We start from the raw sequence: 11,946 nt of genomic DNA on the forward strand, positions 1-11,946 counted from the left end.
AACGGGTAAGCGCGATATAGTCAGATGTATATGGTTTACACGCGCTAATCTGCGACAGAACAAACATCCTATGGAAGATGTCCAAAGTGTCATTTAGGGAGATTGTTACCATGCGGACCGCCGAACCCATTTTCAAAGACGGCGCACTCGAGCGTCTCTGCCCCCCGAAAGAACCCCCCCGCCGAGAACGCAATGCCATACAAGACGGAGCCTTGGTGCCTTCGGGCCCTCGGGATGTCCAATCTTCGGATCCCTCGGTGCAACAACAAATGCAACATCAAGGACGGAGTATCGATCAAATCTCGAGCTCGGTCAACAACCTCCAAGATACCATGAACGACTTGAAGCACTCCTTTACATCCCTCCGCATTGAGTTGAATGGCCCACATCGACACCTGGGAGACCATGGACCAAACAGTGGTCCCGGATTTGATATGATCGCCACCGTATTGAAAGAGCTGAAGTCCAAATCGGACGAAATTGAGAAATTAAAATTAGAGATCGAGGCGTTGAAGCTGAAGAACCGCTTCATGGAGGACCGCAGACCCTCTGATCATTATGGCCATCAAATGAACGTTCAATTGCCAGAGGTGCAGAGTCCTGGACTGCTGCAGGCTGGACGGAAACGCGCCTGGCCCGACGCTTTCTCGAATGGGCGAAACGACCAGATTGCAGATTCATTCGATGAGGAGGAAATGGTGGATGACTTCTCACTTGCTGACCTGCCTATCCACTCGGCCCGAGTCCCGCTCAAAGAATCTGAAGAAATGGAGGACAGCCACAGATACGGTCATTTATCTACATCACCCCCGCTGTGTATAGAAGGCCGCCGCCAGAGTCTAAGCGCTGCATCAAATACCCCCCAGGGGCACTTTGTCAACCCAGATCAGAGTCCCGCCAAGCGACAACGAATTACTCAACCTGTGGCAGATGCACCAAACCCCGCACCTAGTTCCACGAGGGAAGAGGTCGACCAAGGAAGTCTGTGAGCCACTCTAATCTCAAAGCACCTCCTACTGCACCGCCGACCCAACAGCTGGTCGGAGAACCAAATGACGAAATGGGCCCAGTCACTGCTCCTAAAGGTCGTGCCCGCCCTCGGCGCAGTCTTCGCCCGCACTCTGTGGGACCCTCGGGGCTCAAAGATCAAACGGGAACAGCGGACACAAATCAGATTTCCCAAGATTCCACAGACAATCGGAGCAATGGTGACTCACAGAGGAACGGCCATACCTCAAGCATGACCTCCAACGGAATTCGCAACTCCGAAGTGGATGGCAATGGGGAGGTCGTGTTGGAGGAGCAGCGCAGAGCAAAGGTCGCGGCGCGGGACGTCATGACCAAGCTGGCTTTGGAGCGCGAGGAGGCGATGGAAATGGATAACTCGCGATGAGTGTGAATATGGTGGAATTTCCTGACAAGAAGCTGTCTTTTGCTTCTGGCTGCATGTGATGTATAATAGAGATTGGATGTGGACCTACTTGCTCCCTGTGGAGCTGAATGTGATGTCTGGCAGCGACAAAAGTGTATAAATAGAAGTCTCAATCCAACTGAATCTACCCGATGAATTGTGGTGTGTCACGACTCCAGTGCTGCTTCTCTGAGGTGGATGAAGCCTATGCGGACCATGGCAATTGGTATATACTATGCCTGGCCCACATCCGTTGACCCACTAATGCAAACTTTTGAACATTGAAAAACCATTCAGCACATGAAGTGCACATCAAAGAAAAAAAGCCTCTCCGAATACCTTCAACTCAGGCGCTTAGAAGATCTCGCAACAACCCCAAGACCACCCAAAAACGCAGAAACACCCGTGAAAACAATCAAGGGGCCATATCCAGAACCATAAGCTTTCGCAGCCATGCCCTTCCAAGCATTCTGATCTAGCAAAGCTCCACTGAGCGGACCACTCACAATATTGCCAATTCCTCGACCAGTCGACAAGACACCGAAGACAATGCTAGGCTCCACATAGGGACTCTTCTTCCTAATCTCATTCACAACAGCCGGCCAGGTAGATGTAAAGGAGCCAGCAAAGAGACCGTAGAAAATGCAGAAAATATACAAGGGTGCCAGGCTGACGGATAATCCCCAGATCAAAAATACGGCGATGGTACTCCCGACCGTGGACATGAGAATACAGGTCGTTGCGTGGTATCGATCGACCATCGAGCCCATGATCACGCAGCCAAACACGGATGCAAGGTTGAATAGCATGACTGTTAGTGTTGCTTGGATATTGTTTGCGCCCAGGCTTCGGGCGTATGTGGGTAAATAAATGGTTGGAAGGAAGTAACCCATTGCTTCAAGTATATTGCCCGTTTCGTAGATCAAGAAGGTCGCATCCCAGAGGAATCGGAAATCGAATGGACGAGTACGGGACGATCGAGAGATCGGAAGACGGGGCCGAACGTAGAAAAGAAGTGGTCCACCCATGATGACTAGGACAATTGCCCAGACACGCAGAGCCGTTTCGTGGCCATAGGTGTTGAGAAGCCATTGCATGACGATTGGGAGAATGACGCCGGACAGGCCAGTCCCAGCCTACAGATATGAATACGGAGTATGGAGATTTGTAGGAAAAATGGTAAAGACTCACCCACATAATTCCAAATGCCAATCCCTTTCTTTGCACGAACCAGTCATCCATGAAAATAATGGTCGGGGCGTAAGCTAGACTGGCTCCGATGCCATACGCGACACCCTGCGATACAATAAGCTGTCCGGTGTTGGTAGCGAATGAGCTCATGGCGATGGCTAGACACATTATGAGGAAGCCAATTGGCGCGGCCCATAGCTTCATGCGGGGTAACGCCTGCAGGAGAATGAATGCTACAGGAAGTAGCATGTATGAAATTCCCTATTCAATCATTAATTGTGCGCTGACAATTACTTAGGTCTAATGACTGACCATTGCACAGGTACCGATGACGGCGATGTCTCCTGAGCTCTTGAATGGCTCATGGGAGCTGTAGTAATCCTGAAAGACTCCATACGAGAAAGTGAATCCTGAAACAATCGTCAATTGAGTATACTTCCACATACGCATGCGGAGGATGAGTCTTCTCATACCCCAGATCAAAGCCTCGAGCATGAAGCAGGCGGTGAGAAACAGGTACGCGCCTTTGCCGCGATCGACCGGTGGAAGATGATCCTCGTGGTGATTAGAGATGGCGAGTTCATCCTGATCAGAAACCTCCAAGTCCTCCATCTTGCGAGGAAGCTTGGCTCGAAATGCTAGAACTACTGAGGGCAGAAAACAGATAGAAAAAAAAAAAACTCATTGGGTTTTGCGGGACCCTTAAAAAAAATGCGCCCTGTGACATTTTGCGTGGGGCAAAAGATCCAAGTCTCCGTGGCAATGCGATATTGTGGTTGGTTTAGTTTGACTAATGGGAGCCGATATACTCCACAGTTCTCTCTCTACATTCAGGCACAGGTGAAAGGTTCACATGGGGCTGCAAAAGGTCCATATCATGCAATGCTTATTTTGATGAAGTGCATTCGATCTTCCAAAGTCACGCCAAACCATTATACAAAGCCCGACTATGGAGACGACCTTCAAGAAGAAGAAGTACAGGGTAGTGATAACATTCAATGGGAAAGCCAATGTTTGGTCGCTGTTTCAAGGTCCCAATGCGATCGTCTCCTAAGATCCACCGATGGCGATAAGTTGAATCTGACGATTGCCCAGATGTCCTTTCAGCTCATCGGTGTTGTCGATGACAGTGCCGATATCGCCATCGGAGGTACGGCGAGCTGAGGCATTGGCGATGTCCTTCTCCTCGTACCCGGTCTCCATTATATCTGATAGACCCGCCGTAGCGGTTATGCATGGTTCTCACGGCAGCGCATGTAAGAGGGCACGAAGTGAGGAATTTGAGTGTTTGAAATGCTTCTGATTGAATCGAGCATCGAATTGAAATCCCTAGCCAAGTCGGGGCTCATGTAACACGGATAAACCTACCATCTTGGGTTACTCCGCTAACACCTTGACTTCAGTTCTCAGATCCAACGGAGGCACATGTAGTCCACGCTTGCCCCGCAAGTATGTCTCTACATACCATTTGTATTCCTATCGCACGAGTCGCATCAGTCGGGTCGAATCCAAGCTCATTCTCCGATCAATTCAACTTTGATGGCCATTACGGGGCAATTTGCGCCGACCACGCTAATGCAGACGCGGATCGACAATCCTAGTTGAGATTTGACCAGGTCTTGGAGAAGGTTCGAAAACATAAGTGGGCAGTATTCAGCTAAATAAAGAATGACACCTGTGACTGTACGCATTTATTGTCCCTTGGAAAGGAAACAAGGCTCATCCAGGCGTCTTTGCGGGAGTCCACCCGTAGCCTAAGCCACATCTACCAGCGCCCCTTATCATTGCCCTGGCCACCAACCTTCGTGGCTGCCCTCGGGCACTGTCCCGACACGATAATTTGCGGCGAGGCCGGTGGCACGATCTAATTTGCATGAATTGCGACATATGGGAGAGCGGGAACGGGTCAGATCGTTGGACCAAGATTATGCGATTCCAGGTCTGTCAAATTCTGAAGGGAAAGAGTCCTACCTGAGGGAATAACAAGCACAGGCCTGGAGAGTTCGCTGGCAACATCAATAAGAGATTGAAAACTTATCGCCCCAACACTACTGAGTCTCTACGGCGCAGGAATGATATCTGGTATACAACTCGAAGCTTAAGCGAAAGCAAACAAACGGAGTACCTTTAGTGGAACGCGAGGCTTCAGTCGGACTATCCTGATTGAAAGGTGTATAGAGGCGTGCGTTCGTAGGCTAGAGACCGAGTTGTACGTACGCAGATCAGGTATGAAGGCAGTCCGTGACCGCGGCTCACAGACACGGAAGTACATGGATCATTCATGTGGGAAGAGGCTGAACCCGGTTTCGTATTTCATACATCAGCCCTTGACGGGCACGAAAAGATGATTGTTCTCGTTTACATCAACAATGATCAAGGTCGTGGTATCTTGTAACTATTTAACACACATGAATCCACATCCCTCACGGGCACGCTCGCAAGCCTTCTTCAGCGCCTGCTCCTCCATATCCGTCCACTTCACAGTCAGCTCGTCCCATGGCTTGCGCGAGTTGTACTCTTCGCGGAATATCTTGTGCATCGCTTGGAGACGAGTCACTTCCCGAGGATCACCCGTGCCGGTGTACACAATGAACATGGTGCATGGAGGAAGCGATTCGTAGATGCGAGAGATGTCGGACACGGTACGCGCGACGGCGTCCTTGAGGGCCTCAGGTGCTGTGATTGGCCCATCAAAGGGTGCTTCTTGAGGAGCCACAGTGGTAGATTCATTGGAGTTGTTCGCATCCGGCAGTCGAGTACACCAGCCGCGGAGTTGCTCGAGGTTGCGGAGACGTCCCCACACGAAATCAACGCCGCCGCCGGGAATGGCGTGATTTGTCTCGTCCCCATTGACAGCGGCTGAAATGCCATGTACAACGGCCTCGTCATCTCGGCACCCGATGGCGACGGTCGCCTGCGATCCAAAGCCGCGCTCGGGATTGCCCCAGTCTACTACTGCACCCGTCCGGCCTTCAGCGGGTGTCTTGCCGGGTTTCATAGATCGGCCGATTCGGCGGAAGATGCTCTCATTCGAAGCATCACTGGTACCCCAGCGTTCGCCCTTCTCACATTTCAGCTTCACAAGGTCGAGCACAGCGCGAGCGTCCTCGACTGGGCTGTGACCTTGGGTGCCCTTCTGGATCTCTCGGCTGAGGTACTTCTGAGCAAGCCACTTGAGACCACACTTCAAAGGTGGCCCACGTGGGTGGGGATAGATGATTGTAGTGTCCACAATGAACGGATGAGTGAGGCGTAGTGCAGTGAGGTCGGAGTTGAGAGAGTGCCCAATCAAGACAGTCCGAGGGGTGATGAGGTCCAGCAATCGCTTTTGGATATCCTCGATCGTGGTCGTAACATCCTTCAGTCCCTCTTCGGTCATTCCTGAATATGCTGTGAGATAATCGATCACAGGCCGAGATGGTTTCACCAATTCATCCAGAACAACATCGCCACTCCAGTTGACAATACTGATGCGAGCGAGCTCAAAATGATCGCCTTCTGTTTTCACCATTTCACAATCAACGGCAAGTACTTCTTTACCGGCAGTCATGCTACCCTTTTCAACCTCAGCATCTGGCACATCACCGGCCTCCAGGCTTGGAACATCTGTATCAACCCAACCGTTCTCTGCTGTCTGACCATTACGCTGACGAGTCTCGGTGTGAGATGCTTTTTCTTGTTCCGTCGGGAAGAATGCGGGATGCAAAGGATATTCACTATCGCTCAAGTCCATGCATGAGTGAATGAAAGCGGTGATCGGTGTTCGCTGAGCCACGAAGCCTCTCTCGGCCTTGGCCGCGCGGGGGCCTTTGTGCTTCGGATCGTCTTTTGATTTAGGCAGCGCCGACAGCAGCATTGCTTGTAAAGGCGAATGCACCTTGTTGTATTTGTTGTCGCCTGGGGCTTTCACAGGCCAAACATGTGGGAATAGCTGAGCGAGTGGTTGCAATGGTTCGGGGAGGGAGTCAGAGGAGAGGCGACGGGGATTGAAAAGATGCGATCGATCTGGAGGAGCGAGGCCGTCTTTCCATCTCTTGAAGTCGGTGGCTATTCTGTCTTCGGCCGATTCGTCTGCTCCTTCTGGCTTTTCATTTTTTCCTTCTTGGCTAGCCTCAATGGGCTCTAACGGAATAGTGCCATCGAACATCCCCATTTCTAGGCCAGGTACCATCAACACAACCACCTTGCGCATGTGCCCAGAGTGTTTGACAGAAATCCATTGCGGTGCAACACCATCGGCAAGGCAGTACAGCATTAAGCTTTGTAGGTCCGCAATCCGGATGGAAGACTGCATCTTGCCCTCCACGTATGTCAAATCAGGGTACTTCGTCTTGGCGCCATCCACGCGCTTCTTCTTAGGGTTGCGATAATGTGCATTGTCCGGGCTATGAGTTCCATTGCGATCTCTGGATTCGGCGGGCGAGGCAGCGTTCATGCGTGACAAAGTCTCACCCACGCCAAAGCCAAAGCCATTTTTCGCCACGTCGGCAACGGGCTCAGGATCCTCAGCCTGGCGCTTGCGTTTGTTCTGGCCCATGATGTTGAGCCAGGGTCGAAGCTACGGGTCAAAAAATCGCGAAAATGGAAAAGTCCGATCACGAGAAGATAACGATAAGGTAATCAAACCGGCGCGGCGATACCGGCCGCGTAACGGAACCGGCACATTAATACGCATCTGATAACAGCGATCGCCCGGAAAATTCGCCCTCGTCACACCGTCTTCATTCCCCTCGATTGGGCACGAGAGCTTTCTTCCTCGACATCATTGCCGCATCCTTCATTCCTTTTAACCCAATCTTGTTAAGCCCTGTCTAGCATCAGTTTATACCTTTTTCGACTTCCATCTCCTCTCCTCTACAGACTCCCCTCCAAACTACGAGACACCCCGGTCACCATGTCGGCGCTCACCGAGATCACCTCCGAGGCTGACTTCTCGTCGCACTTGGCCACGCTCTCGCCCTCCGCGCTGGTCGTTCTCTATTTCTACACTCCATGGGCTGCGCCCTGCACACAAATGAGCGCCGTCCTGTCCGCCCTCGCCTCGCAGTACCCCGCCACCACCCCACCGACCGTCTCGTTTGTCAGCATCAACGCTGAAGAGCTACCTGACATCTCAGAGGAATACGATGTCTCTGCGGTGCCCTTCGTCGTCTGCTTGCGCAGCGGCCAGGTTCTAGAGTCGATCAGCGGTTCAGACCCCATCAAGGTTCGCAATGCTCTCGACCGCCACGTCGGCGCCGCCTCCGCAGACGGCGTCAACCGATCCGCCATTCCCCCGCCCCTTTCCGCTGTGTCCCGTGAGGATGGCCCCCTGATGGCTACTCAGTCGCCTGTTACCTCTGACTCCCCCGCTGGACCCGCTGCCAATGCCACCGCTGTCCCCGCTGCCCCGGCTCTTACCCCCGAACAGTCGAAGGAGGCTCTCGTTGCTCGTCTCACCGAGTTGGTTAAGGCCGCTCCTGTCATGTTGTTCATGAAGGGTACACCAAGCTCACCCCAGTGCGGGTTCAGTAGGCAGTTGGTTGGAATTCTGCGTGAGCGCAGCATCAAGTACGGTTTCTTCAACATCTTGGCCGATGAGGATGTTCGACAGGGTCTCAAGGAGTTTGCCGACTGGCCTACATTCCCCCAGTTGTGGGTTGACGGTGAGCTGGTTGGTGGGTTGGATATTGTAAGTGTCTCCAACTTGTCCAATCGCATGATATAAGTGCTCATTCCTGAATTTAGGTCCGCGAGGAAATTAACGCAGATCCCGATTTCATGGCCCAGTATTCGGTTAGCAAGCCCGTCGCCTAGGAGGGCTCTGATCCTTGCATGATACCCATGACACTGGGGCTGGATGTCTGAAGCCTACCGTGATGATAAACGTTTTTCCTTGATATGAAAAGACATCTCAGTTCGACGTCATTTAATGCTTTGTATATCTCCAGGTATGTAGAGGACTACTTTGCAAGTGGAAGTTGCAGAGAATGTGGCCAGCATCATCCTGAGGCTATAAACTTGGGGTAGCCTTTTTGGACCTTGGATCTAGCGGATTATATTTCTTCATTCTGTACTCTATGTACTATCTGGGCAATATGTGCAATGTATTTCAAATCCACAGGTCATAATTTATCAGCCAATTCAGAGTTGGCTGTCAATCACTACTTCTTTTCGAAGTCTTGTTGATAGTCCCTGGGCATGAGCTGATTGATAATACTTGGGTCCCCTTTGATCCAGGATTTCAAGTTATTCTTCTTGAGAAGGGCAAAGTGAGACAGCATCGCATCTTGATCGACGTAGGCACCAGCAAGCCAACGGGAGCCACTCGTCGTATTGAACTTATTGCGCGCGTGAACAACACGACGATTGGCAAAGATGACGCACTCGCCAGGATTGAGCTTTAACTGAAACACAGAATGCTCGGATTCCATGTTCTTCGTGAAATGGTGCATAGCTTTCCAGAACCTGTCGTACGTCGTGCGATTGTAATACCCGAAACGTGAATTCCAGGTTGGAATTGCAGACTGGAAGGGCGGCGAGTAGTTGACGTTCTGTAACTCCCCTGATAGCGGATTTAGTTCGAAGACTGGCCAAGTGTTGTAGTAGACTGCGTTATCGTGTACATATTCATAGCCAAAACGCCTTCGTGTCAGCTCCCAGTAGTCGGCTGGACGCGTGCGCAACAGCCTGTATGCAACGTTGAAAGTATCCGCGAAAAGCGATTCACCACCTTCGCATGAATTCTCTAAACAGTGCAGGAGCTGGTAGCCGGGTGGTTCGTTCATGTACAAGAGATCCATGTGAAACCCAAGGTGTTGGTTGGTGTAAGCCACGTTTTTCGCCTCTGGGACTGTACGTACATCCCATGTCGAGCCGTAGAAAGTATTCCGCAGCGGTCCCATACGATTGGCGATCATTTCCACCATCTCGCGAGACGAAGGAATATCCTTGACAAAAATTAGACCCATACGGGCCAGATTATGCATCGCAAATGTGAATTTCGTCTCGCTGTGCATATAGTCGCTAAATGAGATCCAGTGTTGATACTTTCTCATGATTGCAGCGTTCCAACGGAAAGGTCTCATACTAGGATGGGTAGTGTCGTGGGTATCATGAACAGGGTTCAAGAGTTGATAGTATGGCCATCGAGACGTGTGCTCCGGGCCATACCCTTGGATGTCTTTATTCCACTGGATCTCCAATTCATTGCCATTCCACTTAACTTGACGTGGGTGAATAGTGGGATGTATGTCCTGGGTGCGGAACAAACGTTGCTTCGAATGCGGATCTACGCATAGCGGACATCGGCACATGTCGCGAAGATAGTGATATGGGAGTGGAAGAGCCTTGTCCGCCTCTCCTTCACCTCGGTGGAGAGTAATTGCACCTGAATGAAGATAACATGATGCGGGATGAGTGGTGGTCACAGTAGTGAAATGTTTCCCATCGCATGGAGACCTTGGATGCCAAAAGGATCTAACAGTAACCTCCTCACCATTGTGACTTTGCGTCTCTTCGGAAACCAACCGTAGTTCCCGAAAGAGTTTGCTACGCTCAGTCGGCAGGCGATTTAGAGGGATCTTCGAATTAGACTGCGACTTCTTTGACGAGATGTAAGTCCTCCTAGCAGGGCCAGCCAAGACCTGGAACAGTCGCCGAAGCGCGATTGAAGGGATAGGGCGCATTGCCAAAAATATTCCCGGAAGCTTCGAGAAGACAAAAAAAGAGACACGGTGATATCAGAGGAAGAGAAAAGACGGCAACATGGGACGACCCCGGATTAGCGGGTAAATGTAAGGTCAAGCTCTCGTTACCATGCGGTAAACTGTGGGCCGAGGCTCGGAGCCCGCCTGATGCCTTGATGCCGTGGTGCCTGCATGCCTGCATGCCTGGATAGCTCGTTCTTAATGCCGGATTAAAAAGGCACCCAGGTATCCAGCCACTCTCGGCCACCGCGTTCCAGGCTCAAATTTACCCGCAAGCGGCCTTTTCCGAAAACGTCATTACTTCGCCCCAGGAAAAATCAACAAACACTGGGCTTCCCCTCGATTTACCAGATGGCTTCCTAACAACGATTCGAAAATGTCTGCCGGTGGTGAACATCTCAAGGATGAAGGTACAAAGCGGCAAGTTGTGCTGGCCGGTGGAGCTGCAGGTCTGATTTCGCGCTTCTGCATCGCGCCGCTTGACGTCGTCAAGATTCGTCTGCAACTGCAGATCCACTCCCTGTCCGACCCGATCTCACATCGGACGGTCGTCGGTCCTATCTACAAGGGCACACTGTCTACGTTGAGGGCAATCGCAAAGGCGGAGGGCATTACGGTATGTTGATGGATCTCTGCGCCGGAATGACGTGGAAGTCGGGAGGTAAAACTAATGGAGCTCCACAGGGCCTTTGGAAGGGCAATGTTCCCGCCGAGATGATGTATGTTTGCTATGGGGCTCTTCAATTCACTACGTACCGTGCCACCACCCAGGCGCTGGCCGAATTACCTTATCGCCTCCCTCCCTCTGGTGAATCGTTCGTCTCCGGCGCCGTCGCGGGCGGTCTCGCCACCACCACCACATACCCTCTCGACCTCTTACGTACCCGATTCGCAGCGCAGGGCTCCGAACGTATTTATCGCTCACTATTCGGATCGATAATAGAGATTGCGCAGCACGAAGGTCCAGCGGGCTTCTTCCGCGGCTGCTCTGCAGCCGTGGCGCAGATCATTCCGTACATGGGATTATTCTTTACCGCGTACGAGGGACTCAGACCGGTGATGGCGCGCTTCGACTCATTACCTTTCGGCACGAACGATGCTGCTGCGGGCGTGGTTGCCAGTGTGCTGGCTAAGACTGGCGTCTTCCCACTGAGACCTGGTGCGGAAACGCTTGCAGGTCCAAGGCCCGACTCGTACGCGCTATGTGCATCGCAACATTCCGGAATACGATGGTATCATCAAGTCCATCACTATGATTCTGCGCACTCAGGGTGTGCGAGGTTTATACCGCGGGCTGACGGTCAGCTTGTTGAAAGCGGCGCCGGCGAGCGCGGTGACCATGTGGACCTACGAGAGGGTCCTGAAGCTGCTGCAAGAGACGGAGCTGCACGCATTGGGTTGAGGAACATATAGATACTTGCATTGTTGGTCGCATAGACTCGGGCATTGAACGGCGTTTTTACTTGGCTACAAGCGAATAATGTACTTTTTTTTTTAAGCAATCCATCAAGAGAAAAGAACCATCAACGGTTGAAGTCATCAGTTATGCCCGAAATTTTTATTAACGCTGGAAAGGCAGAACTCAAGGGGTGTCGTGGTGCGCGTATATTCAAACAGCACAGAGGAGCAAGCCCGTGCGAGCAATGAAGTCAAACC

At 51.7% G+C, this 11,946-nt stretch overlaps 7 protein-coding genes across 7 annotated transcripts; 4 read left to right on the top strand and 3 right to left on the bottom strand.

Annotated features, from left to right (window-relative positions):
• Positions 1-110: 110 nt before the first annotated feature.
• Positions 111-989, top strand: N7477_005175 (uncharacterized protein; the record flags this gene model as incomplete). The annotated part of the gene is made up of 1 exon (XM_056966838.1): positions 111-989. One exon carries the CDS (start codon positions 111-113, stop codon positions 987-989), a length of 879 nt encoding a protein of 292 aa, XP_056823619.1.
• Positions 990-1,060: 71 nt separating this feature from the next.
• On the top strand, positions 1,061-1,393 carry N7477_005176 (uncharacterized protein; the record flags this gene model as incomplete). Its single annotated transcript, XM_056966839.1, has 1 exon — positions 1,061-1,393. The coding sequence occupies one exon, from the start codon at positions 1,061-1,063 to the stop codon at positions 1,391-1,393; it is 333 nt and encodes a 110-aa protein (XP_056823620.1).
• A 359-nt stretch (positions 1,394-1,752) lies between these two features.
• Positions 1,753-3,214, bottom strand: N7477_005177 (uncharacterized protein; the record flags this gene model as incomplete). Its single annotated transcript, XM_056966840.1, has 3 exons — positions 1,753-2,547; positions 2,603-2,863; positions 2,915-3,214. The coding sequence occupies 3 exons, from the start codon at positions 3,212-3,214 to the stop codon at positions 1,753-1,755; spliced, it is 1,356 nt and encodes a 451-aa protein (XP_056823621.1).
• A 1,783-nt stretch (positions 3,215-4,997) lies between these two features.
• On the bottom strand, positions 4,998-7,139 carry N7477_005178 (RNA exonuclease; the record flags this gene model as incomplete). Its single annotated transcript, XM_056966841.1, has 1 exon — positions 4,998-7,139. The coding sequence occupies one exon, from the start codon at positions 7,137-7,139 to the stop codon at positions 4,998-5,000; it is 2,142 nt and encodes a 713-aa protein (XP_056823622.1).
• A 357-nt stretch (positions 7,140-7,496) lies between these two features.
• N7477_005179 (PICOT family protein) lies at positions 7,497-8,398 on the top strand (the record flags this gene model as incomplete). Its single annotated transcript, XM_056966842.1, has 2 exons — positions 7,497-8,273; positions 8,330-8,398. 2 exons carry the CDS (start codon positions 7,497-7,499, stop codon positions 8,396-8,398), a joined length of 846 nt encoding a protein of 281 aa, XP_056823623.1.
• A 347-nt stretch (positions 8,399-8,745) lies between these two features.
• Positions 8,746-9,897, bottom strand: N7477_005180 (putative Gamma-butyrobetaine hydroxylase subfamily; the record flags this gene model as incomplete). Its single annotated transcript, XM_056966843.1, has 1 exon — positions 8,746-9,897. The coding sequence occupies one exon, from the start codon at positions 9,895-9,897 to the stop codon at positions 8,746-8,748; it is 1,152 nt and encodes a 383-aa protein (XP_056823624.1).
• Positions 9,898-10,666: 769 nt separating this feature from the next.
• On the top strand, positions 10,667-11,703 carry N7477_005181 (thiamine transporter TPC1; the record flags this gene model as incomplete). Its single annotated transcript, XM_056966844.1, has 2 exons — positions 10,667-10,906; positions 10,975-11,703. 2 exons carry the CDS (start codon positions 10,667-10,669, stop codon positions 11,701-11,703), a joined length of 969 nt encoding a protein of 322 aa, XP_056823625.1.
• Positions 11,704-11,946: the final 243 nt, after the last annotated feature.

This window comes from Penicillium maclennaniae (assembly GCF_028827695.1).
Source record: "Penicillium maclennaniae strain IBT 15551 chromosome Unknown utg000004l:1.0-3007600.0:1.0-3009580.0, whole genome shotgun sequence".
NCBI classification, from domain to species: domain Eukaryota; kingdom Fungi; phylum Ascomycota; class Eurotiomycetes; order Eurotiales; family Aspergillaceae; genus Penicillium; species Penicillium maclennaniae.